At 44.4% G+C, this 27,937-nt stretch overlaps 1 protein-coding gene across 1 annotated transcript in view; it reads right to left on the reverse strand.

Moving 5' to 3' along the window:
- The window catches only part of cubn (cubilin (intrinsic factor-cobalamin receptor)), a 457,745-nt gene extending 430,701 nt beyond the window's left edge, over positions 1-27,044 (reverse strand). The window contains exons 1-5 of the mRNA XM_070880231.1: positions 26,926-27,044; positions 26,672-26,801; positions 26,251-26,346; positions 17,221-17,259; positions 6,580-6,681 (exon numbers count right to left, since the gene is read on the reverse strand). Coding sequence (XP_070736332.1) covers positions 6,580-6,681; positions 17,221-17,259; positions 26,251-26,346; positions 26,672-26,801; positions 26,926-27,044 — 486 coding nt within the window. The remainder of the gene's footprint in view (positions 1-6,579; positions 6,682-17,220; positions 17,260-26,250; positions 26,347-26,671; positions 26,802-26,925) is intronic.
- Positions 27,045-27,937: the final 893 nt, after the last annotated feature.

Below are 27,937 nucleotides of genomic sequence, written 5' to 3' on the forward strand. Positions count from 1 at the left end.
GTGAGCTATCTGTGAAGGTGTAAAAGGGACTTTTGAAAAAGGCTAAAACAGTAAGCTTTAGCAGTTTAGAAAAGAAAAAAATAAAGCAGGAAAAGGTCTCTGCCACAGGAGCAGGAGGAGGGCAGAAAAGGGGGACTTGCCATAATTGTGGAAAACCGGGCCATTTTGCCAGGGAATGTAAAGGGAAAGGCAGTGAAAAGCAATGTACGTACTGTGGTAAGAAAGGGCACCTGGAAGCGACATGCTATGGTAAAAATGGCTATCTTAATAAGGCAAGGACCCTGTCAGAACAGGAATACCAGAAGTGGCAGGCGTACAAAGCCACCCGGTGATGTCCGGCGGCCCCTGTACAAAGTAAAAAGGAGGGAAGGATATATGTGTCTGCACTAGTAGGGGGCCGACAGTGTGAAATGCTAGTGGATACGGGAGCCTCAATATCCATTACCAATCCAGATGTATAGCCGCGCTAGATTGCGCAACTTGGGCGGTAAAAATTAAGTGAGCCTGTGGTGATGACTGGAAACATCATTCTCCACACTAAACACACATTGGTAGAAATGTTAAACACAGGAAAACTGAGAACCGTATCTAATATGAGACGGGCAAAGTGGGAAGCAGTCCTCTTACCACCCAACAAAGCGGTAACCATAATTAGGGATGTAGGAAACAACCCCGCAGAAGGTATGATGGGTGAGGGGGAACCCCACTTTTGCGAAGAGGTATGTGAGGATATGGAAGAGGATAGAATAAAAGATGCCCCCCTTCAAACCGCAGAACAAACCTTGTTTGTGGACGGCTCATGAAAATACGTAGAGGGACTACCTTGTACCGGATGGGCCGTAGTTAACCAGGATCTAGAGACAGTTGAATCAGGGCGAATTAATGGGGGGTCGTCAGCTCAAGTGGCAGAACTGGTAGCCCTCACCCGGGCACTGGAATTATCGGAAAATAAGATTGTTAATATCTATACGGACAGTAGATATGCATTCGGGGTAGTACACGATTATATGACAGCATGGGGGAAAAGGGATTTTATCACAACTAGCGGACATCCCATAAAGCATCAGCTGAGAATAGAAGCTCTTTTAGCAGCCAGTAATAAACCAAAACAGGTAGCGGTTATTAAAATTAAAGCCCACAGGAGGGGGCCGGACCGAACCAGTCCCGATTGGCTGAGTCACCAGGGGAATAAAGCTGCAGACGTAGCTGCACAGAAGGCATTAGAACAGGAAGAGTGTGAGGAGGCCTCAGTCAGTGCCGCTGGGGCCCGAGACGAACAGATAAGTATTGAGAAACTACACCAGGACACTTCTGAGGAGGAAATAGGTATGTGGACAAAGCGGGCGCAACGCAAGGGAAGGATAACGCTTGGAGACGAAACGACAAGGTAATGGCACCTGAATGCATACAGAATATCTTATTGGAGGTGCATCATGGCCTGTCTCATTCAGGACGAGAGGCCATGACCGGGAGTCTTGGGAGAGATTGGTGGTGGAAAGGGAAGGGGAGAGATATCGCCAAATATTGCCATCGATGCGCTACGTGCGCACAATATAATCCAGGCAGGCCCATTAAAATTAAAATGGGACACCAGCCCCATCCACGGGGGCCATGGGAACACGTACAAATTGATTTCACAGGTTCTTTGCCCCCATCCCATGGGAAAAGATATTGCCTAGTGATTATAGATCAATTTACCCGGTGGGTGGAAGCTTTCCCCACACGTGATTGCACTGCCTCAACAGTGGCAAGGATATTCCGACCAAGGCACCCACTTCACCGGAAAAATTGTAAAAACAATATGCCAGCTGATGGGCATAAAACAAAAACATTCCACATCCCCTACCACCCGCAGAGTTCTGGGATGGTAGAGCGCATGAACCATACCCTTAAGAACGCCCTGGCAAAGGCCATGAAAACGTCAGAAAAAACGTGGACAGAAGTATTACCCATTATATTGATGAAGTTAAGAGCCACGACAAACCGGACATCCGGATTAACTCCTTATTAACTAATGACAGGAAGGTCGATGCAATTACCAGAGAACATCATAACAGGGGGGGCCGATGTAGGCCCATTAAAAGACAAAATAAAATGGTATGTTTTGGAACTAAGTACTCAATTAAGAGAGATGCGTAAATTAGTTAGGGACAATCAGGAAGAAAGAGACGCGGAAGCAGAGCTTACAAAGCTCCCTGAAGTCCCGTTGGCGGGAAGTCGCGTTATGGTAAGGGTCCTCCCGGGAAAACCGGGGTTTGCCCCAAAAATGGATAGGACCGTATGAGGTTATAATCAGCAGGGACACTTGTGCCTGCATCAATGTTAAAGGGAACGGACAATGGAAGCATCGGACCCAGCTTAAGGTTTTTGAACCAGCCATTTAGCACACGTATTAGTTGTTGTTGTTTGTCTATTTACAGATTGACAGCGAGAGATTCTTCAAGCAAGCCATACGGCCATTTTGCCTTTGACTATTTGTTAAATATAGAGTAATAAGATGATGAAACTATATATTGCGATCGGTGCGATTATCGTGTTAGGTCCGGCCTGCTAGCTAGACCGAAACGAGAGTTACATGTGAATACCTTTTTGTACATGTCTTATGTTTATGCGCAAAACGAGAACTTTCCTAGTTGCTGGGTATGTTCGCACATCCCCATACATAGCAAAGGAGGCATCCCTTTAAGGTCAATCTCCCTTAACATTTCAGAAGTAGCAGAGTGGGTAATGCGACAAAACGGTACAGGGGAAGTAAATGATACTTGGAACCAGAGTGGGGATAAAGAAACGTGGAGATCGGGGGGTTACCTTTTGGATGCATTGTCGGATGGTACCAGCCGGAATACAATAGGTCGGTACGACCCCCGTTCCTGGTTTTGACCAACACCTCAGGAGTTGGAAGGCCCACCGCTGACATTTGTTTCACTAGAAACCTGACTGGTGAGCAACAAACTGGTGAGTAGAAAAAGCAACAAACCCGAGGACTGGATGAAATTTAGAATTCAACAGAGCAGGACTAAGGGTTTAATTTTGAGGGGGAAACTTGAGTACGAGAGGAAGCTTGCTGGGAACTTAAAAACTGACTGCAAAAGCTTCTATAAATATGTGAAGAGAAAAAGATTAGTGAAGACAAACGTAAGTCCCTTGCAGTCGGATTCAGGTGAATTTATAATGGGGAACAAAGAAATGGCAGACCAATTGAACAAATACTTTGGTTCTGTCTTCACGAAGGAAGACACAAATAACCTTCCGAATGTACTAGGGGGCAGTGGGTCTAGTGAGAAAGAGGAACTGAAGGATACCCTTATAAAGCGAGAAATTGTGTTAGGGAAATTGATGGGATTGAAGGCCGATAAATCCCCAGGGCCTGATAGTCTACATCCCAGAGTACTTAAGGAAGTGCCCCTAGAAATAGTGGATGCATTGATGATCATTTTCCGATAGTCTATCGACTCTGGATGAGTTCCTATGGATTGGAGGGTAGCTAATGTAACACCACTTTTTAAAAAGAAGGGAGAGAGAAAACGGGGAATTATAGACCGGTTAGCTTGACATCAGTCATGGGGAAAATGTTGGAATCAATCATTAAGGATGAAATAGCAGTGTATTTGGAAAGCAGTGACAGGATCGGTCCAAGTCAGCATTGATTTATGAAAGGGAAATCATACTTGACGAATCTTTTGTAATTTTTTCAGGATGTAACTAGTAGAGTGAACAAGGGAGAACCAGTGGATGTGGTGTATTTGGACTTTCAAAAGGCTTTTGACAAGGTCCCACACAAGAGATTGGTGTGAAAAATCAAAGCACACGGCATTGGTGGTAATGTACTGATGTGGATAGAGAACTGGTTGGCAGACAGGAAGCAGACAGTCAGGATAAACGGGTCCTTTTCAGAATGGCAGGAAGTGACTAGTGGAGTGTCGCAGGGCTCAGTGCTGGGACCCCACTCTTTACAATATATATTAATGATTTAGATGAAGGAATTCAGTGTAATATCTCCAAGTTTGCAGATGACACTAAACTGGGTGGCGGTGTGAGCTGTGAGGAGGACGCCAAGAGGCTGCAGGGTGACTTGGACAGGTTCGGTGAGTAGGCAAATACATGGCAGATGCAGTATAATGTGGATAAATGTGAGGTTATCCACTTTGGGGGCAAAAACACGAAGGCAGAATATTATCTGAATGGCGGCAGGTTAGGAAAAGGTAGATTCAAAAAAGGTACAGCAGGCAGTGAAGAAGGCAAATGGTATGTTGGCCTTCATAGCTAGGGGATTTGAGTACAGGAGCGGGGAGGTCTTACTGCAGTTGTGCAGGGCCTTAGTGAGGCCTTATCTGGAATATTGTGTTCAGTTTTGTTCTGCTAATCTGAGGAAGGATGTTCTTGCTATTGAGGGAGTACAGCGAAGGTTCACCAGACTGATTCCAGGGATGGCTGGACTGACATATGAGGAGAGACTGGATCAACTGGACCTTTATTCACTGGAGTTTAGAAGGATGAGAGGGGATCTCATAGAAATGTATAAGATTCTAATGGGACTGGACAGGTTCATAAGAATATAAGAACATAAGTACATAAGAATTAGGAACAGGAGTAGGCCATCTAGCCCCTCGAGCCTGCTCTGCCATTCAACAAGATCATGGTTGATCTGGCCGTGGACTAGGCTCTACTTACCCGCCCGCTCCCCGTAACCCTTAATTCCCTTATTGGTTAAAAATCTATCTATCTGTGATTTGAATACATGCAATGAGCTAGCCTCAACTGCTTCTTTGGGCAGAGAATTCCACAGATTCACAAACCTCTTGGAGAAGAAATTCCTTCTCAACTCGGTTTTAAATTGTCTCCCCCGTATTTTGAGGCTGTTCCCCCTAGTTCTAGTCTCCCCGACCAGTGGAAACAACCTCTCTGCCTCTATCTTGTCTATCCCTTTCATTATTTTAAATGTTTCTGTAAGATCACCCCTCATCCTTCTGAACTCCAACGAGTAAAGACCCAATCTACTCAATCTATCATCATAAGGTAACCCCCTCATCTCCGGAATCAGCCTAGTGAATCATCTCTGTACCCCCTCCAAAGCTAGTATATCCTTCCTTAAGTAAGGTGATCAAAACTGCACGCAGTACTCCAGGTGCGGTTTACCAATACCCTATACAGTTGCAGCAGGACCTCCCTGCTTTTGTACTCCATCCCTCTTGCAATGAAGGCCAACATTCCATTCGCCTTCCTGATTATCTGCTGCACCTGCAAACTAACTTTTTGGGATTCATGCACAAGGACCCCCAGGTCCCTCTGCACCGCAGCATGTTGTAATTTCTCCCCATTCAAATAATATTCCCTTTTACTGTTTTTTTTTTCCCAAGGTGGATGACCTCACATTTTCCGACATTGTATTCCATCTGCCAAACCTTAGCCCATTCGCTTAACCTATCTAAATCTCTTTGCAGCCTTTCCGTGTCCTCTACACAACCCGCTTTCCCACTAATCTTTGTGTCATCTGCAAATTTTGTTACACTACACTCTGTCCCCTCTTCCAGGTCATTTATGTATATTGTAAACAGTTGTGGTCCCAGCACCGATCCCTGTGGCACACCACTAACTACCAATTTCCAACCCGAAAAGGACCCATTTATCCCGACTCTCTGCTTTTTGTTAGCCAGCCAATTCTCTATCCATGCTAATACATTTCCTCTGACTACGCATACCTTTATCTTCTGCAGTAACCTTTTGTGTGGCACCTTATCGAATGCCTTTTGGAAATCTAAATACACCACATCCATCGGTACACCTCTATCCACCATGCTCGTTGTATCCTCAAAGAATTCCAGTAAATTAGTTAAACATGATTTCCCCTTCATGAATCCATGTTGCGTCTGTTTGATTGCACTATTCCTATCTAGGTGTCCCGCTATTTCTTCCTTAATGATAGTTAGATGCGGGAAGAATGTTCCTGATGTTGGGGAAGTCCAGAACCAGAGGACATAGTCTTAAGATAAGGGGTAGGCCATTTAGGACTCAGCTGAGGAGAAACTTCTTCACTCAGAGAGTTGTTAACCTGTGGAATTCCCTGCCGCAGAGAGTTGTTGATGCCAGTTCATTGGATATATTCAAGAGGGAGTTAGATATGGCCCTTACGGCTAAAGAGATCAAGGGGTATGGAGAGAAAGCAGGAAAGGGGTACTGAGGGAGTGATCAGCCATGATCTTATCTTATTGAATGGCGGCGCAGACTCGAAGGGCCGAATGTCCTACTCCTGCACCTATTTTCTATGTTTCTATTTACTTTGCAACGCAGTCCCTGAAGGCATCCTGTCTGTGCAGTAAAGTGAAGAGAGCATCATCAGACATGTTATGTTGTAATTCACTGTTCAGTTCATTGGCAAAGTGTATTGTATATGACAGCAAAAGAGCATTTCTGCTAATGGCACTTGCTCCATACCCATACAACCCCATCCCCATATTCACATTAAATTAGCATTCATGTGTTTTCCTGGTGAGAAAAATCACATAACTGGAACATTTTCATCTCAATTAACAGGCCTCATATATTACAGCAAATATAATTTCTGATGAGAAGTGGTCTTGCCTTCCAGTTGTTTGGACAGAGACAGAAGAAAGCATCAATGAGATCCAGACACATTCCATCATTCTGACAAGGGTTGCTAGTGCATGGGCGTCTTTGCAATATCTGAAATATGGAAAATGAGGTTTAAAAATGTGAGTTCCCACTTTTTTTGCTGAAATACATTTACAAACAGGAGGAACAAATTTAAAATGAGGCTTTCAAATCGCTGGTTTAGTATATGATACCTCTGATAAAGGTTGATACTCCTAAAGAATACAACACCATGGGGGCGAAATTGTCCTGCACCCGTTTGGGGTGCGCAATTTGAATTAAATGATTTGAATTAAATGAATATATAGTGCCCAGCGAGATGTCCACTAAATGTTGCTGAATTAGGGTCTTTGTCTGAAAAAAATGTGCGGGGCGGTATCGGAGGCGTGATTCACCTCCGCAGGGCGGTAGCGTGATGTTGGCGGGATGCGAGGCTCAGTGCCATGCTGACCACGTCACAGCGCGGCGCTGATGACATCAGCACGACGCGGACATGCCGCGTCACAGCTTCCCTCTCCTTTTAATGGGGGGGGCCGCTGCGAACTCCGCAGCAGCTTTCCTGGCGGCCACTGTACCCAAGAGAGACTGTTGGGATGTATGTTGGTGACCCGGCTGAACCAGTGCCCGCCACTGATGGGCCAACTGCAAAGTCGGCCAACAATAAAAAGATGGCAGCTGTGGCGAAAAGTCCTCCCCTTTAAGGGTGGCCGGGGCGCCCCAGCCACCACAGCTTTGTGACCCGTGAAGCTGTCGTTTGCATTGCCCCATGCCAATTTCGCATCCCACAGGGCAATTTCTTCCGCGGGTGCAAATGGTTCGAAGCGAGCCGATAATGGGTGGGCTTGCAAGGCGATGATATCACCACTGTGTGCACTCCCACCCAGTGCGAAATGTAAGGGGCACAGCGCATCCCAGGGGCAATTCCAGGCAGGTCGCTTCCACTGCCCACCCCCGGGAGATGCTAACGTGGCTATAAAAAGGGGCAATTTAAGCCCCTATGCGTATTTAGAGGGCTCTTCCTCTGTTTTTTTTCTGACCCTAAGCTTAACCATATGCAAATCAAGCTGTGGAATACTTGACAACAAAGGGCAAAAAGATTAATTGTATGTTTTCTTGTAAGGAATACTTCCACCAACACCATAGCTAAGAATAGACCACACGCATAATAACCATGTCTCAACAGCAGTCACCATCATAATATGAATCCATGGATGAAGGTCCTAGGTCGGTCCTAGATCCTGCCTGAAGAATTAAATACTTCCCATTTTGTTGAGCCCTTATTTTTCTTTGATCCATTAATAATTGGTCCCAATCAGAATTATTAGCTATTTGTAAAGAAAGCAACTCACCTCTGATACCAAATCAGACAGGACTGAATACTATCCTGCAAGATATGAGATTAGGGGCCCGAAATTCAGTACCGCTGGTAAGCTGGTGCTCCCCCCATCTTTTTGGGACCATTAGCGCCAACATTTTTGTGTGGCTGGACCACCCCATATTCAGCTCCAAAAGTGAAAAAATGGGTTCCAGCGCCATTCCAAAGTGGAATTTTCAGCGGTGTGGCTGTCTTAATTTGATATCACCACTGAGAAATTCAACATGCTGGTGAGGGTTTCTAACGAGCCAGCTGCTCCCTGGCCTTTTTAAAGACCAGGGTTTGCAGCAAGGCCCTGAGGGGGGAAGGAGTTTGGAAGGATGGCTGGTGTAAGAGGTGCAAGGAGAGCCAACAGGTTCACTGATATGGAGCTGGAGACACTGATCGATGGTGTGGAGGACAGAAGAAGAATACTGTTTCCTGACATGGGGAAACCTGGCAGATCGCTAGTACATAATGCAAGGAGGGAGATTGCAGGGGAGGTGTCAGGCACCTCCATATATGTGAAGACGCATCCTCCCAGGAGGGGATCCTCCTCCTCCTGCCCATCCTCCACCTCCTCAGGTGGTACTTGTTATGTATGTAACCCTTGGCAACCTGTATCATACCACCACCAGAGGGCCTACCTGTTGGAGTCCCAAGGGATCCCAGCATCCCTTGGGAGCACTGTATATAAGCAGGCCCTCCAACACTCTGGAGTTTAAATAAAGGAGTTACTCATTGTCTACAGTACTTAGTTGCATCACTTTATTATGAGTGTAACAATTGCCGATGATATAACGAACAACCATGTGAAAATGCAAAGAACTGTTGGTATCCTGGAGAAATTCTCAGAAGGGGACGATTGGGAGGCCTTCGTGGAGTGACTCAACCAATACTTCGTGGCCAATGAGCTGGAAGGGGGCGAGAACGCTGCCAAAGAAGGGCGATCCTCCTTACCATCTGTGGGGCAACAACCTATGGCCTCATGAAGAATCTTCTAGCTCCGGTGAAACCAACAACCAAATCCTATGAAGAACTGTGTACGCTGGTCGGGGAGCACCTAAATCCGAAGGTAAATGTTTTGATGGCAAGGTATCGATTCTACAAGTGCCAACAGTCTGAAGGCCAGGAAGTGGCGAGCTACGTCGCCGAACTAAGGCGCCTTGTAGGACATTGCGAATTCGATGGATTCCTGGAGCAAATGCTAAGACTTTTTTGTGTTGGCATTGGCCATGAGGTTATCCTTCGCAAACTATTGACTGTTGAAACACCGAACCTGAGCAAAGCCACAATGATAACCCAGGCGTTTATGTCCACCAGCGATAACACCAAACAAATTTTGCAGCATAAAGAGGTTTCGGCTAATACTGTACACAAAGTAACGTCGTTTTCAGGCAGGAATGCATATGGCAGAACGTACACGCCGGCAGCTGCATGACCTCAGATGACCGAGAGTCCGCCATCAATCGTTAATGCGCGGCAGTTAACACCTTGTTAGCGCTGTGGAGGTGATCATCGAGCCCATCAATGCCGCTTCAACACTATGCGTGCAAAGGCTGTGGAACAATGGGACACCTCCAGCGAATGTGCAGAAGAGCTGCAAACCTTGCAAACTACCATGTTGCAGAGGAAGATCGATCCATGGTGGATCAGGCTGAACTAGAGACTCAAAATGAGCAGGCAGAAGCGTATGGGGTGCACACCTTCACCACGAAATGTCCATTGATCATGTTAAAAGTTGAACTGAATGGAATTCCAGGATCCATGGAACTGGACACGGGTGCAAGTCAGTCCATAATGAGCAAAAAGGCCTTCAACAGACTATGGTGCAACAAGTCACACAGACCCAAGCTTAGCCCCATTCATACCAAGCTAAGAACTTATACCAAAGAGCTGATCCCTGTTTTGGCAGCGCAGAAGTAAAAGTCTCCTATGATGGAGCAGGGCAGAAACTCCCACGATGGATTGTACCAGGAGATGGCCCCACACTGTTCGGCAGAAGCTGGCTGGGAAAAATCCGTTGGAACTGGGACGACATCCGAGCGGTCTCGTCCGTCGACGACGCCTCATGTGCCCAGGTTCTGAGCAAGTTCCCATCGTTGTTTGCGCCAGGCATTGGAAGTTTCTCGGGGGCAAAGATGCAGATCCACTTGGTTCCCGGTACACGGCCCATCCACCACAAGGCACGGGCGGTGCCATATATGATGCGAGAGTAAATGGAAATTGAGCTGGACAGGCTGCAGCGAGAAGGCATCATCGCGCCGGTGGAGTTCAATGAGTGGGCCAGTCTGATTGTTCCAGTTTTCAAAGGCGACGGCACGGTCAGAATTTGTTGGGATTATAAAGTAACGACTAACCGATTTTTGCTACAGGATCAGTACCCACTACCCAAGGCAGATGACCTACTTGTGACCCTAGCTGGAGAAAAGACATTCACCAAGTTGGACCTGACCTAGGCCTCCATGGCGCAGGAGCTGGTGGAATCTTCGAAAGACCTCACCTGCATCAACACGCACAAAGGTATGTTCATCGACAATAGATGCCTGTTTGGGATTCGATCAGCCGCGGCAATATTCGAAAGGAACCTGCTAAAGTCGGTTCCAAGCACCGTGGTTTTCCAGGATGACATACTGATCACAGGTTGGGACACCATCAAACACTTGCAGAACCTGAAAGAGGTTCTAAGTCGACTAGATCGCATGGGACTCAGGTTGAAACGCTCAAAGTGTGTTTTCCTGATGCCAGAGGTCGAGTTCTTAGGGAGAAGAATCGCGGCAGACGGCATCAGACCCACCGACGTCAAGACGGAGGCCATCAAGAACGCACCGAGACCACAGAAAGTGACGGAGTTGCGGTTGTTCCTGGGACTCCTCAACTATTTTGGTAATTTCCTGCCTGGGTTAATCACCTTACTAGAACACCTACATGTGCTACTGCGCAAGGGAGATGACTGAGTATGGGGGAAATCACAAGGGGCTGCTTTTGAGAAAGCCAGAAATCTGTTATGTTCCAACAAACTGCTTGTTCTGTATAACCCATGTAAACGATTATTGCTATCTTGCGATGCGTCTTCATACGGGGTCGGGTGTGTGTTAGAACAAGCTAACGAATTGGGAACATTGCAACCAGTCGCTTATGCGTCCAGGAGTTTGTCCAAGGCCGAAAGGGCCTACAGCATGATTGAAAAAGAAGCTCTGGCATGCGTTTATGGGGTGAAAAAAATGAACCAGTATCTATTTGGTCTCAAGTTTGAGCTAGAAACTGACCATAAGCCGCTCATATCGCTACTCTCAGAGAGCAAAGGGATTAACACCAATGCCTCTGCCCGCATCCAAAGATGGGTGCTCACGCTGTCTGCAACAACTATGTAATCCACCACAGACCAGGCACAGAGAACTGCGCTGATGCTCTCAGTCGGCTACCATTGCCCATCACCGGGATGGAAATGGCACAGCCTGCAGACTTGCTCTTGGTGATGGATGCATTCGCAAACGAAAAATCACCCGTTACGACCCGCCAGATCAGGACCTGGACCAGTCAGGATCCTTTACTGTCCCTTGTAAAAAACTGTGTCCTCCATGGGAGCTGGTCCAGCGTCCCAGCGGAGATGCATGAAGAGATCAAGCCGTTCCAGTGGCACAAAAACTAAATGTCCATACAGGCGGGCTGTCTTTTGTGGGGTAATCGCGTGGTTTTGCCTTAGAAAGACAGGGAAATGTTCACACGCGACCGACACAATGCCCACCCAGGAAAGTTATGATGAAAGCTATAGCCAGATCCCATGTGTGGTGGCCCCGCATCGACTCAGACTTAGAGTCATGCGTGCGCCAATACAACATTTGCTCTCAACTGAGCAATGCACCTAGAGAGGCACCGCTAAGTTTCTGGTCATGGCCCTCCAAACTGTGGTCTAGAATCCACGTTGACTTTGCGGGCCCATTTCTGGGCAAAATATTTTTGGTTGTTGTGGAGGCTTATTCAAAATGGATTAAATGTGTAATAATGTCTGTAAGCACGACCACTGCCACCATCGAAAGCCTACGTGCCATGTTTGCCACACACGGCCTGCCTGATGTCCTTGTCAGCAACAATGGGCTGTGCTTCACCAGTGCTGAATTCAAGGAATTTATGACCCGCAATGGGATCAAGCATGTCACATCTGCCCCGTTCAAGCCCGCATCCAACGGCCAGGTAGAATGGACAGTCCAAACCATCAAACAAAGCTTGAAATGTGTGTCGGAAGGCTCCCTGCAGACCCGCATGTCCCGAGTCCTGCTCAGCTACCGCACCAGACCCCACTCGCTCACCGGGCTTCCCCCAGCCAAGCTGCTCATAAAAAGGGTGCTCAAAACAAGACTTTCTCTTGGCCACCGTGATCTCCATGATCAGGTCGAGGGCAGGCAGCATCAACAAAGCATATACCATGATCGCGCAAATCAGTCACGCGATATTGAAGTCAATGACCCTGTATTTGTACTCAACTATGGACATGGTCCCAAATGGCTTACTGACACTGTCATAGCCAAAGAAGGGAGTAGGGTGTTTCAGGTCAAACTGGTCAATTGACTAACGTGGAGAAAGCATTTCGACCAAACCAAATTGCGATTCACGAACAGCCACGAGCAACCCGAAGAGGACACCACCAACTTTGACCCTCCAACACACACACAAGTGGCAACCGACATCATGGTTGACCACGTAGCCGAACTCACCATCCCCAGCAGCCCGGCAAGGCCGGCTGCCCAGCAGCCCAGTGAAGAACCAACCAACTCACCCATACCCGCATTTGTACGGAGCCGATCGACAAGGGAACGAAAAACCCCAGATCGTCTCACCCTGTAAATAATTGTGCTGTTGACTTTGGGAGGGAGTGATGTTATGTATGTAACCCTAGGCAACCTGTATCATACCACCACCAGAGGGCCTACCTGTTGGAGTTCCAAGGGATCCCAGCATCCCTTGGGAGTACTGTATATAAGCAGGCCTTCCATGCTGTAGCAACACTCTGGAGTTTAAATAAAGGAGTTAAGATCACACTTACTCATTGTCTACAGTATTCAGTTGCATCACTTTATTATGAGCGTAACAGTACTGCTGGCTCGACCTCCAGCGGCTGTCCCCTCATAATGGGCAGGTTGCGCAGCATGCAGCAGACCACGACGATTATGGAGAAGCATTATGGAGATGATTATGGAGACCTCTGCAAGGTGCCACCAGAGCTGTCCAGTCACCAGAACCTCTGCTTAAGGATGCCTATGCACTGCTCGATGATGCACTTGGTGGCACAATGAGCATCATTGTATGCATGCCCTGGCGCTGTCCTGGGGTTCCGCAGTGGAGTGAGCAGCAAAGTGGACAGAGGATATCCCTGGTCCCCAAGCAGCCAACCGCAATCCTGATTCGGGGCGAAGACAAATTTCATGGAGTTCTTTGAGGATGTAACGAGCAGGGTGGATAAGGGGGGACCAGTGGATGTGGTGTATTTTAATTTCAAGAAGGCATTCGATAAGGTGCCACATAAAAGGTTACTGCACAAGATAAAAGTTCACGGGGTTGGTGGTAATATATTAGCATGGATACAGGATTGGCAAACTAATAGAGAACAGAGAGTCAGGATAAAAAGGTCATTTTCCGGTTGGCAAAACAGTGACTAGTGGCGTGCCGCAGGGATCAGTACTAGGTCCTCAACTATTTGCAATCTATATTAATAACTTGGTGAAGGGACCAAGTGTAATGTAGCCAAGTTTGCTGATGATACAAAGATGGGTGGGTATGCAAATTGTGAGGAGGACACAAAAAATCTGCAAAGGGATATAGACAGGCTAAGTGAGTGGGCAAAAATTTGGCAGATGGAATATAATGTGGGAAAATGTGAGGTTATCCACTTCGGCAGAAAAAATAGAAAAGCAAATTAGAATTGAAATGGAGAAAAATTGCAAAGTGCTGCTGCACAAATGTAAGGAAGGCAAATGCCTTTATTGCAAGTGGGATAGAGTATAAAAGCAGAGAAGTCCTGCTACAACTGTACAGGGTATTGGTGAGGCCATCACCTGGAGTACTGCGTGCAATTTTGGTCTCCGTATTTAAGGAAGGATATATTTGCATTGGAGGCTGTGCAGAGAAGGTTCACTAGGTTGATTCCAGAGATGAAGGATTGACTTATGAAGATTGGTTGAGCCTATACTCATTGGACTTCAGAAGAATGAGAGGTGATCTTATTGAAATATATGATAATGAGGGGACTCGACAAGGTGGATGCAGAGAGGATATTTCCACTCATAGGGGAGACTAAAATTAAGGGACATAGTCTCAGAATAAGGTGGCGTCCATTTAAAACTGAGATGAGGAGGAATTTCTTCTCTCAGAGGGTTGTAAGTCCATGGAATTATCTGCCATTGAGAGCTGTGCAGGCTGGGTCATTGAATATATTTAAGTCTTAGATGGACAGATTTTTAAGCGATAAGGGAATAAAGGGTTATGGGGAGAGGGCAGGGAAGTGGAGTTGAGTCCATGATCAGATCAGCCATGATCTTATTAAATGGTGGAGGAGGCTCATGGGGCCAGGTGGCCAACTCCTGCTCCTATTTCTTATGTTCTTATGTTCTTAAGATGGCGGGCATACTGGTCTGGCGCAGAATGAACGAATCATTGCTGCTGTCTCTCTGCACGGTGCTGATGGCGACACCTTCTCCTGCATGCCGCCCTGCTTCTGACCAGGTGTCGCCCTCCCAACACTTCTCCCATCCTCAGGGTAAACCCTGGCAAGTAGGTCTCTGCAGCCCACAGACTTCCACTGGACCTGAATGTTGTACAAAAGTCTGTGGAAACCTCTGAGCGGCACTCAGCAGGTTTAAGGGAGCCAATTGACCAACTGAACAAATACTTTGGTTCTGTTTTCACGAAGGAAGACACAAATAACCTTCCGGAAATACTAGGGGACTCTAGCGAGAAGGAGGAACTGAAGGAAATCCTTATAGTCAGGAAATTGTGTAAGAGAAATTGATGGGATTGAAGGCCGATAAATCCCCAGGGCCTGATAGTCTACATTCCAGAGTACTTAAGGAAGTGGCCCTAGAAATAGTGGATGCATTGGTGATCATTTTCCAACAGTCTATCAACTCTGGATCAGTTCCTATGGACTGGAGGGTAGCTAATGTAACACCACTTTTTAAAAAAGGAGAGAGAGAGAGAAAACAGTGAATTATAGACCAGTTAGCCTGACATCAGTAGGGTGGAAAATGTTGTAATCAATTATTAAAGATGAAATAGCAGCGCATTTGGAAAGCAGAGCCAGGTCCAAGTCAACATGGATTTATGAAAGGGAAATCATGCTTGACAAATCTTCTAGAATATTTGTTGAGGATGTAACTATTAGAGTAGACAAGGGAGAACCAGTGGATGTGGTGTACTTGGACTTTCAAAAGGCTTTTGACAAGGTCCCACCCAAGAGATTGGAGTGCAAAATTAAAGCACAAGGTATTGGGGTAATGTATTGATGTGGATAGAGAACTGGTTGGCAGACAGGAAGGAAGCAGAGTCGGGATAAACGGGTCCTTTTCAGAATGGCAGGCAGTGACTAGTGGGGTGCTGCAGGGCTCAGTGCTGCGACCACAGCTATTTACAATATACATCAATGATTTAGATGAAGGAATTAAGTGTAATATCTCCAAGTTTGCAGATGACACTAAGCTGGGTGGTGGTGTGAGCTGTGAGGAGGATGCTAAGAGGCTGCAGGATGATTTGGGCAGGTTAGGTGAGTGGGCAAATGCATGGCAGATGCAGTATAATGTGGATAAATGTGAGGTTATCCACTTTGGTGGCAAAAACACAAAGGCAGAATATTATCTGAATGGCGGAAGATTAGGAAAAGGGGAGATGCAATAAGACCTGGGTGTCGTGGCACTTCAGACATTGAAAGCTGGCATGCAGGTACAGCAGGCGGTGAAGAAGACAAATGGCATGTTGGCCTTCATAGCTAGGGGATTTGAGTATAGGAGCAGGGAGGTCTTACTGCAGCTATACAGGGCCTTGGTGAGGCCTCACCTGGAATATTGTGTTCAGTTTTAGTCTCCTAATCTGAGGAAGGACGTTCTTGTTATTGAGGGAGTGCAGTGAAGGTTCACCAGACTGATTCCCGGGATGGCAGAACTGACATATGAGGAGAAACTGGATCGACTGGGCCTGCATTCATTGGAGTTTAGAAGAATGAGAGTGGATCTCACAGAAACACATAAAATTCTGACGGGACTAGACAGGTTAGATGCAGGAAGAATGTTCCTGATGTTGGGGGAGTCCAGAACCAGGGGTCACAGTCTAAGGATAAGGGGTAAGACATTTAGGACTGAGATGAGGAGAAACCTCTTCACTCAGAGAGCTGTTACCCTGTGGAATTCTCTTCCACAGAGAGTTGTTGCTGCCAGTTCATTGGATATATTCAAGAGGGAGTTGGATATGGCCCTTACGGCTAAAGGGATCAAGGGGTATGGAGAGAAAGCAGGAAACGGGTACAGAGGTGAATGATCAGCCATAATCTTATTGAATGGTGATGCAGGCTCGAAGGGTCGAATGGTCTACTCCTGCACCTATTTTTCTATGTTTCTAAACAATTAATACAACTATTTCAAAAGCAAGTTACTGTGGATGCTGGAATCTGAAATAAAAACACTAATATATAATGAAATTATTTCCCTACCAAACGGATCTGATTGCGGCAAAACTCCAGTGGTGTCGTGTTCATGCACCGACTGGAAAACCTCGCGGGGCACTGCCTGAAGAAGTCCTTGGTTGTTGCTGTTGAATTTTGTGGGTGTGGTCGTTTTCCAGTGGCCTGCCCGCTGAAGACTTCATCGTGCCACTAACTCCTTTACCATGGCTTCACCCCCGCCATTTCTGGCGGAAATGTGCACCGCTCAAATCCCCCCCACCCCGAGCTGAATATGGCTCGGGGAGGAAGAAACACCCGACCGATTTTTTCGATCGACCGCCCAAACCCCAGGGTAGCCATCCCTTCAGGGACGGTGAATTTCGGCCCTAGGTATGTAATCTAGTTACCCTTTGTGTCAATATAACAATCAAACCTCAATCCACATTTCACCTGCCCTCTGGTAAGGCAGCAAGCATTCAAATCCTACACAAATTTAACCCACGCTTTTTCCGTCATGTGTTGAGTCTATGTCATCTTGTGCTTCACATTTGACTGAAACATGTGACTATCATTGCTGTAATAGAAACTCATGAAAATTCAAAGCACTTACCGTTTGTATATTCTGAACAGTGGCTTCAAGATCTATCAGCTAAAGAGACAGCAAAAGCAGCAATTAAATCCGTATTCAAATATTCCAACATTGCATTGCTACCTTAAGAGGAAAGAGTGTTCAAATAGCTATCTTACAAGGAAAGATTAATCAAATTCTTCTAATTAAAATGACTATCTTCATTTATTGTGTATACTGGCTTGTAACTTTTTAAGTTTCTGTTTTCAAAATACAGAATTCTTTTATGGATCCTTTTATGGTTGTTGGAGCAATTGGGTGACGTCAGTCACCTTATTTTATGACCAGTCCATATCAGTGCCATTAGTGAGACCGGATACTTTATGGTCAGTATTGCAATGCTTCGAAAATACTGAAGCAATGATTAAACGTCAAAAAGGTGAATAACTTATGATAGATTTTACTGACACCAACATAGAACAGTGGGTCTGCAAGGAAGTCCTCTTGGCTTACATCACCCAATATCTCCAATCCTCTATTTTTAGCAAAAGAAATGGAGGAACACAGGCTGTCTCAAAAGAGGATCATTCTCAGAATTTTATTAAAGTTTTACCAGTAACTAATAAGTAAATAACATATCGCTGATATTGTTTGCCATAAACCTAACTTCTTTAATGAATAACTGCAGCTTTTACTTGTAAGCAAAGTGATGACTTTTGTATTGATACTAAACTGTTTAAAATTCAAGCAAAAGGATTGAAAAAACATGCACTATACTTTCAACAGTTTCTTCATACTTTCCAGAAAAAATATCATCATCGGTTCTAATGTGAGGCTCTCATTGCTTAAATAAAATGATTTGCACACTCATAGTAATGGAGCTCTTACAGACAATGGGGATAATTTTGAGTTTTGGCAATAGTGGAAAGCACATGCTATCAGCTTGGCCACCGCTAATCACCTCTCCATCGGGAGGTGTTTAACAGATGGCCGAGCTGATATCATGCATTTTACACTATCGAAAGTCAAAATTACCCCCAATTTCACTGAAAGATGGGATCATTATGTTGTCTACAATAGATTATTATTCCCTTGCTACACCTCCAGAAAGTTCATATGACCACTTCAGATAGCAGGGTTGAGATTTTTACTCTCTGTAGCGGAAGCAGGGAGGATCAGACGATTTTAATGGCCAGACTTTATTAGCTAGACACTTGCCGACTTCCTGACCAAAATGACCGGAACTCAGCACCCTTTGAATCAAAGGTTGCCGGCGGTGACCCACAGAAATGGTTCCCAGCTCAAGGTAAGTAGATTAGAGGGGCTTTTTTGGGAAATTGTGGTTGGGAGAGGGTGCAAGCTCAGAATAGAGACGGTGCAATGTTTCCTTGTGGAGCCCAGAAAAGCACTCCTGCTCCTCCTGGTCCTGAAGGAAACTTCAAATAACTTTAAAACTTACCTGACTGGGCCTCTTCTGGACCTCATTGTAGCTCCTGGCAGCTTTGGCCTGGCAGAGAAGCTACCACTGCTTTCCCACTTGGACTTCAGGTGAAAATAGTGGTCGGGCCCTGATGACCTTTCTGGAGCCTGATCTGCATATTTAAAGAAGGACCCAGCCGGCTTCTGGTGGATGTCCTTGCTGATTACAATTTAAAATTGCAGTCGGCCAGAGCAGGGCATGAACAGAGTGGGTAAAACTGCTCCACTCTTCATTTGAACTGCTCCCCAGCCCAGTTTCCATTGGACAAGGGAAGTTAAAAGCTACCCCCCAAATTCAGATCATTATTTTCAACTATGTTAAGTTTTAATAACTTCTGTAGTTTGTAGCACAATTGAGGAAATACATTAAAAATAAATAAATGGGTCAGATTTTAATTTTCTTTCACCTGGGTTTATTGGATCACCTGGTCACAGTGCATAGAGGAAAATTAAGGAAAAGGAGTATATGCCTTTAGGAAACCTGCCCGATTTTCCACATATTAATTTAAACAGTAATATCTGCACCGTCAACTTTATTAGGGAGAAAAATCTAACAGTCCAACTTTAACTGCAAGAGTTATCGAAGGGTTGTAGAACTAGAGAAGGTTACAGAGATATGGAGGAGTGAAATCCTGAAGGGAGCGACACGCAAAGGATGAGAATTTTAAATTTGAGCCGGTCGGGAACTGGAGCCAACATAGGTCAGCGAACACAGTGACGCTGGGTGAGTGGGACTTGGTGCAGGTTAGGATATGGAGAGCAGAGTGTTGGATGAGTTTCACTTTATGGAGAGTAGAGAATGGGAGACCGGCCAGTAGATCATTATTATAGTCGAGTCTGGACTTAACAAAGCTATGGATAAGGATTTTGGCAGCAAATGGGCTGAAACAGGTGCTTAGGTGAGCAATATTACGGAGGTGGAAAAAGGCTGTCTTTGCGATGGATAGGATATGAGGTTAGCTAAGGGTCAAAAAAGAAGCGAAGGTCACGAACAGTCTGGTTTAAATCCAAGACAATCGGCAACGAGGGGAATAGAATTGAGGGCGAGGGTATGGAGCTTTTGATGGGGGCCAAAGACAATTGCTTTGGTCTTCCTAATGTTTAACGGGAGGAAATTGTGGCTATTTCAGAACTAGATGTTGGACAAACAGTCTGACAATACAGGGGGAGTGGAGGGGTCGAGAGAGGTGGTGAACAGGTAGAGCTAGTGTCATCAGCAATCAGCGTTTTTTGGACAGTCACACTCAGCTGAACAGCACAGGAGAGATATTAGAGGTGGATGGTGCAGTCGACCGTGTCAAAGGCTTTAGCGAGGTCGAGAAGGACGAGGAGGACCACAGTCGCAGTCACAGAGGATGTCATTTGTGACTGATTACAGCTGTATCTGTGCTCTGGCAGAGGCGGAAACTTGATTGGAGATTCAAACATGGAACTGCGGGAAAGATGGGCACGGATTTGGAGAGGAAAATTAAGTTGGAGATGGGGGAGTACTTTGCAAAGACAGAGGAAATTGACAGTGTTGTTTTTGAGGAAAGGTTGATAACAGCAGTTTTGAAAGGGCAGGGACAGTACCTGAAGAGAGAAATATTTACAATGTCAGCTAGCATGGGTGTCAGGAAGAAAAGTTGGGGGGTCAGCAGTTTAGTGAGAAGAGAGCAGGATGTCTCATGGGCAAGATGAGCACAGAATGGCATGAGGGGAAATTAGAGAACGACAAGTTCAGTGTTGTGGCAGGTGGGAACCTCATGAAAGGTTTGACGTGGTGGGCAAGGGAAGGGAGGGATGTTGGCGTCTTTGAGAGCCTTGCACATGTTATTGGAGATGAGGGTGGAGGGAGCATGGCAGAGGGGTCTAAGGAGACAGTTGGTAGTAGGGAAAAGAGCATAGAATTATCACACACAAAAACAGAAAATGCTGGAAACACTCAGCATCCTTGGTGAGAGAAACAGTTAACGTTTCAGGTTGTGACCCTTCGTCAGAACTAGGAAAGTTAGAGATGTAACAGATTTTAAGCAGATGCAGAGGCAGGGAAAAGGGGGTGGGGAGGAAAGAACAAATGGGATGGTTTGTGATAGGGTGACAGGCAAGTGTGATTAAATGTTGCAAATGGGGATGGCAGAATCATAAACAACTGCTGCCTGAAAAAATATGGGCAGAAGTTATGGTTTGGAAATGATGAACTTGATGTTGAGTCCAGAAGGCTGTAAAGTGCCTAATCGAAAGATGAGGTGCTATTCCTTGAGCTTGCATTGAGCTTCATTGTAACAGTGTAAGGAGGCTGAGGACAGAGAGGTCAGAGGGGAGTGGAGCGGAAAATCAAAGTGACAGGCGACCGGAAGCTTGGGGTCACCCTTACGGACTGAATGGAGGTGTTCCATAAAGCAGTCACCCAATCTGTGTTTAATCTCCCCAATGTAGTGGAGACCACATCGTGAGCAGCGAATACAGTACACTAAATTGAAAGAAGTACAAGTAAATCGCTGTTTCACCTGGAAGGGGTGTTTGGGGCCCTGGATGGTGAGAAGGGAGGAGGTAAAAGGGCAGGTGTTGCATCTCCTGCACTTGCACGGGAAGGTGCCTTGGGGAGGGGAGGGGCTGTTGGGGATGATTGAGGAGTGGACCAGGGTGTCGTGGAGGGAGCAGTCCCTTCAGAATGCTGAAAGGGGAGGGGAGGATGTGCTTGGGGGCGGTCACCATAAATTTGTCAAAGGCAACTTGTGTTTGATAAATTTAGTAAAATTTATTTGCAAGAAGTGACTGATTGAATAATTAATGGAAATTTAGTAGAAGTGATGCATATGAATTCTCCAAAGGCATCTGATAAATTGGCACACAGAGGGATTGTTACAAAAATTCATACATGTGGTATAAAAATAAATATATATTAGCATGTATAGAAAATTGGTTGACGGACAGGGAAAAATGGGTCAGGGCTAAATCGAGTCGCTCAGATTGGAGAAATATTGAAAGTGGTGCGCCGGTTATGGGCTGGGCTCACTTTTGCTCTGGATACATATAGATATCTGGAATTAAACATAGGGACCACAATATTGAAATCTGCTGATGACCTAAAAGTAGGGGGTTTGGAAAACAGCGTGGTGGATTGGAAAATACACTTTAGTGGAGAGTTGCTAGAGAATGCTTTGCCACAGTTGAGGCAGAGACAATTGCATCTTAAGAGAGGAGTAAATAAAAATTTGAAGCAGATGAAGATGCACGGCTATGGCAAGAGAACAGGGCAGTAGGACTAGTTTTGTGTTCTAGTTCTAGACTAATTCTAGTTCTAGTTCTAGACTTTGCTAGACTAGTCGAGCAAAGAGCTGCCAGAGACACAATTGGCCAAGTGACCTCCTTCTGCACTGTAGACATCTATGGTTCATTACATACTGATTGTGATTTATGAACCATCTAACACCTTCAATGAAAGTCACACCATGTAATTACTACCAACTATTACTGCCAATGAAGCTCAATGCAAACTTGAGGAACAAGGGTATTCGCTATTTAGGAAGGACAGGCAAAAAGGAAGAGGGGCTGGTGTGGCGTTGTTAATAAAGGATGAAATCAGAGCAATAGTGAGAAAGGATATTGGCTCAGAAAATCAAGATGTAGAATCAGTCTGGGTGGAGCTAAGGAGCACCAAAGGGCAGAAAATATTGGTGGGAGTTGTCTATAGGCCTCCAAATAGTAGTGGTAGTGTAGGGGACAGCATCAAACAGGAAATTAGAAATGCATGTAACAAGGGTACTATAGTAATCGTAGGTGACTTTAATGTACATATAGACTGGCCAAACCAAATTGGTAATAATACTTTGGCAGATGAATTCCTGGAGTGTGTTCGAGATGATTTTTAGACCAGTATGTTGAGGAGCCTACAAGGGAACAATATCCTCGATTGGTATTGTGTAATAAGAAGGGGTTAATTAACAGTCTTGTTGCGTGGGGTCCGTTAGGGAAGAGTGACCATAACATGATTGAATTCTTTATTAAGATGGAAAGTGAAGTAGTCCAATCCGAAACTAGGGTCCTTAATCTAAACAAAGGAAACTACGAAGCTATGAGGAATGAATTGGCTATGATAGATTGGGAAGATTCATTAAAAGGCATGACGGTGGATAGGCAATGGCTAACATTTAAGGAACGAATGCATGAATTGCAGAAGTTATACATTTCTTTCTGGCATAAAAACACAAAAGGAATAGTGGCCCAACCATGGCTAACAAAATAAATTAAGGATAGTATTAGATTCAAAGAGAAGTTATACAAAGTTGCCAGAAAAGGTAGCAAGCCTGAGGATTGGGAGCAGTTTAGAATTCAACAAAAAAGGACCAAGAGATTGATTAAGAGGGGAAAAAGAGAGTATGAGAGTAAACTTGCAAGAAATATAAAAACCGACGTAAGAATAAGTACGTAAAAAGAAAAAGATTAGTGAAGACAAATGGAGGTCCTTTACAGACAGAAATGGGAGAATTTATAATGGAGAACAAGGAAATGGCAGAACAATTAAATAAATACTTCGGGCCTGTCTTCACGGAAGAGGACACAAATAATGTCCCAGAGATGCTAGGGAACCAAGGGTCTAGTAAGCAAGAGGAATTAAAGGAAATGATTATTAGTAAGAAAATAGTGCTGGAGAAACTAATGGGACTGAAGCTGATAAATTCCCAGGGCCTGATGATCTGCATCCCAGAGTACTAAAAGAGGTAGCTATGGAAACAGTAGATGCATTGGTTGTCATCTTCTAAAATTCTATAGATTATGGAACAGTTTCTGCAGACTGGAGGGTGGCAAATGTAACCCAACTATTTAAAAAAGGAGGGAGAGAGAAAATAGGGAACTACAGACCGGTTAGCCTAACATCAGTAGTAGGGAAAATGCTAAAGTCTATTATAAAGGATGTGATAACGGCACACTTAGATAATATCAACGGGATTAGACAAAGTCAACATAGATTTATGAAAGGAAAATCATGTTTGACAAACCTTCTGGAGTTTTTTGAGGATGTAATTGACATAATAGATAAGGAAGAACCAGTGGATGTAGTGTATTTGGATTTTCAGAAGGCCTTTGATAAAGTCCCACATAAGAGGTTAGTGTGCAAAATTAAAGCACATAGGATTGGGGGTAATGTACTGGCATGGATTGAAAATTGGTTAACTGACAGGAAACAGAGAGTAGGAATAAATGGGTCTTTTTCAGGGTGGTGGGCAGTGACTAGTGGGGTACCACAGGGATCAATGCTTGGGTCCTAGCCATTCACTATATATATTATATATAAATGATTTGGATGAGGGAACGAAATGTAATATTTCCAAGTTTGCTGACGACACAAAACTAGGTGGGATTGTGAGTTGTGAGGAGGATGTAAAGATGCTGCAAGGCGATTTAGATAGGTTGAGTGAGTGAGCAAACACATGGCAGATGCAGTATAACATGGATAAATGTGAAGTTATCCACTTTGGTAGGAAAAACATAAGGACAAAGTATTATTTAAATGCTGATGGATTGGGAAGTGTCGATGTACAGAGGGACCTGGGTGTCCTTGTACACCAGTCATTGAAAGCAAACATGCAGGTGCAGCAAGCAGTCAGGCAGGCAAATGGTATGTTGGCTTTCATTGCAAGAGGATTTGAGTACAGGAGCAAGGAAGTCTTACTACAGTTATACAGGGCCTTGGTGAGACCGTACCCGGAGTATTGTGAGCAGTTTTGGTCTCCTTACCAAAGAAAGGATATACTTGCCATTGAGGGAGTGCAGCGAAGGTTCACCAGACTGATTCCTGGGATGGCAGGACTGTCGTATGAGGAGAGATTGGGTCAACTAGGCCTGTATTCACTAGAGTTTAGAAGAATGAGAGGAGATCTCATTGAAACGTATAAAATTCTGACGGGGTTGGATAGACTGTATGCGGGGAGGTTGTTTCCCTGGCTGGGAAGTCTAGAACAATGGGTTACAGTCTCAGGATATGTGGTCAGAAATTTAGGACTGAGATGAAGAGAAATTCTTTCACTCAGAGGGTGGTGAACCTGTGGCATTCTCTACCACAGAAGGCTGTGAAGGACAAGTCACTGAATATATTTAAGAGGGAGATAGATAGATTTCTAGACACAAAAGACATCAAAGGGTATGGGGAAAAAGCAGGAATATGGTGTTGAGGATCAGCCATGATCATATTGAATGGCGGTGCAGACTCGAAGGGCCAAATGGCCTACTACTGCTCCTATTTTCTATGTAGCAGCACCTCATCTTTTGTTTAGGCACTTTACAGCCTTCTGGGCTCAACATCGAGTTCAACAATTTCAGACCATAACTTCTGCCCCTATTTTGCTTCCTTTCCTCCTTTTTATAACCCCCCGCCCACCCCTCCCCCCCAATCGGATGTAGTTTCTCTCTCTGTTTCCCATGGCAGCTGGTAGTTATTCCACCATTCACACCCTATCTCGACTAATCTTTTTCTAACTTCTGCCATTACCATCTCAAGTTGTCCCGTCCTCCCCTTTGTCTCTCAAATATCTCTCCTGTCTTCCACCCTATCACAAACCTTCCCTTTTGATCTTTCCTCCCCTCCCCCTTTCAGTGGTCCTTAAGAATCTGTTCATTTCGAACATTCGCCAGTTCTGACAAAGGGTCATTGACCTGAAACATTAACTCTGTTTCTCTCCCCACAGATGCTGCCTGACCCACTGAGATTTCCAGCATTTGCTGTTACTATATCAGATCCCAGCATCCGCAGTATTTTGCTTTTGTACCAACTATTTATTATTCTGCATATATTTAGCATATAGCTTACTTCTGATAATCAGCTGTCCAAATAAGTCATGTTATATTCTTTCATCTACATCGCAGTGGCTCCTCCCCACTCAATAGGGGTCATGTTAACCTAACCTGCCCAGCAGAAAACTGACAGGATCAGATCAGCTGCCCATTTGACACACTGCCCAATTTTACTCTCCATTGACTTCAATGTGTAGTAAAATCAGACAGCAAATCTGATCTTGTCAATTTCCTGCACAGTGGGTTATGTTAAAACTAGTCCAGTTATATTTGGGACATAACAGCTATTAATTTTTTTTATTTAAACATTTATTAAAATAATGACCTTACTATTTAAGGTTGTATTTGAATATTAGGATTTTATAAAGAGGCATATCTATTATCTGGTGTTTGGTTGTGATTAAAATGACTGAACTGAATACTATCTGTAATTTAACTCTATCAAGAATCACTCCAAATGCCCTACATCTGGTTCAGTCAAGACAAAGATGCTTTTTCCTTTGCAGAGTAAGTTTTTGTTGACTGATATATGACTTATACAGAGGACAGTTTCAAGATTATAATTCCTCTTCTTCAAACATTCTTTAAATACATTTTGTAGAAAACCTTTTGATTTACATATTGAATAATCATTCAGTAAAATGCTGAATAAGCAGATAAAATGCAGTTTATCTCATGTGAATACAGACACACGTTCCCTTTCTGGTGTGATAAAGTCCAAGGACACTCTTCTAAATCCTAGATGTTACTTCCATTTTTATGGCCATGAACATTAGTTGAAAGAGCGAGTGAGATAGAGATCATGAATGGTGTACTTACCCTTGCATTCAGCTGACTGATTTGATTATAAACATTCTGAGGAATGTGACCTCCATTAGTTTTCAATTCTACAATGTCATCTTTATTTTTTCTAATCTAAAATGACAATATAACAGTTGAATTAATTTCACGAAAGATTACAAGACATCTGTGGTTGTACACAAATAAAATAACTGCAATTCAGTACTCAAATACAATCAAAACTGGCGTACATCAGTCAGGACCACTTTTACATGTTAAAGCTTAATATAAAGTTTAAAGTATGAAGCAAAATATTTAATTGAAAAACAACTCTGTTTAGGCTGGCTAAATAATACAGTACAATAATTGTTACTTAATTAAAGAATACTATCTCCACAATCTCAGTTACTTATATTCCAGAAATATAATGTTTTATATGTCAGAAATTGTCAGTTATTACCTGACTAAATAGTTCTTCAAGATCATCATTATTTAGTTTAATCCTCCCAGATGATGAAGTCTTGAATTCAATGTTCTTTAGATTGCCGGTTTGAAATATCAAATTTCCATTAGTTGAAGTCATTCTTGGTCTTAGAATAAAAAAGGTCCTTGAATTAACAGCACGATGGATTCTAACTTCAAAAACTGAATGCATGCATTTGTTCTTCTTCAAAACTTATCAATTTTCTTTGAAATTATTAAAGTAATACCTACTGGTCACTGGTGATACCTCTCTTCTGTCGATTATTTCCATCATTTTCAGATGCACATTTTAATGTGGAAAATATACAAATTACAATTAGCAGCCAGATGGAGAGCCTGGAGTAAGTCATATCAATTGCATATCCTCACAAGCTCTGCTGATCACTGTGGTTGGTTGAAGTAACTGTTTAAACTCCAGATTTTAAAAAAGTGTACCTTTAACCCAAACAAATGAACCTTGCCCATATCTGTCACCAGATAAGATGTACAATCCTCCCAAAGTATTATCAGTCAGCTAAGATATAATAATTACTGTTGTATCTGCTTTTTTTTTTCCTACAGCACATATTGTCCTGCAACTTCTACCATTTCAGATATACATAATTGAAAATTTTGACTTTTAGGGTCAATTCCCAGTGGTGCGTTCAGGGACTGCACCCACAGATGCATCTGTCCATCACAGTATTGGTAGGAGTGACCACCACACAGTCCTTGTGGAGACAAAATCCCATCTTCACAATGAAGACAACCTCCATCTTGTTGTGTGGCACTACCACCGTGCTAAATGGGATAGATTCAGACTGGGATAGATCTAGCAGCTCAAAACTGGGCATCCATGAAGCACTGTGGGCCATCAGCAGCAACAGATTTATATTCCACCACAATCTTTAACCTCCTGACCCAGCATATCCCTCACTCCACCATTACCATCAAGTCACGGGACAAACTCTGGTTTAATTAGGAGTGTAGAAGAGCATGCTTGGAGGAGTACCAGGTGTACCTAAAAATGAGGTGCCAACCTGGTGAAGCTACAATGACTCATCATCATAGGCGGTCCCTCGAACAAGGATGACTTGCTTCCACAAGAGTTCACAGATATTTCATTGAAGGACCCGATGTTCCAGTCCTGAACTGCAATTGAGGGGGTGGAAGATGCTTGTGCGTGGATTTTTTTAACGTGTGGTGACCCGTTGCATATCAGCCACCACACGGGCTCGACGGAGCTAGGCCTTTATCAAGTAGC

Source organism: Pristiophorus japonicus, chromosome 5 (genome assembly GCF_044704955.1).
Source record: "Pristiophorus japonicus isolate sPriJap1 chromosome 5, sPriJap1.hap1, whole genome shotgun sequence".
Classification (NCBI taxonomy): domain Eukaryota; kingdom Metazoa; phylum Chordata; class Chondrichthyes; family Pristiophoridae; genus Pristiophorus; species Pristiophorus japonicus.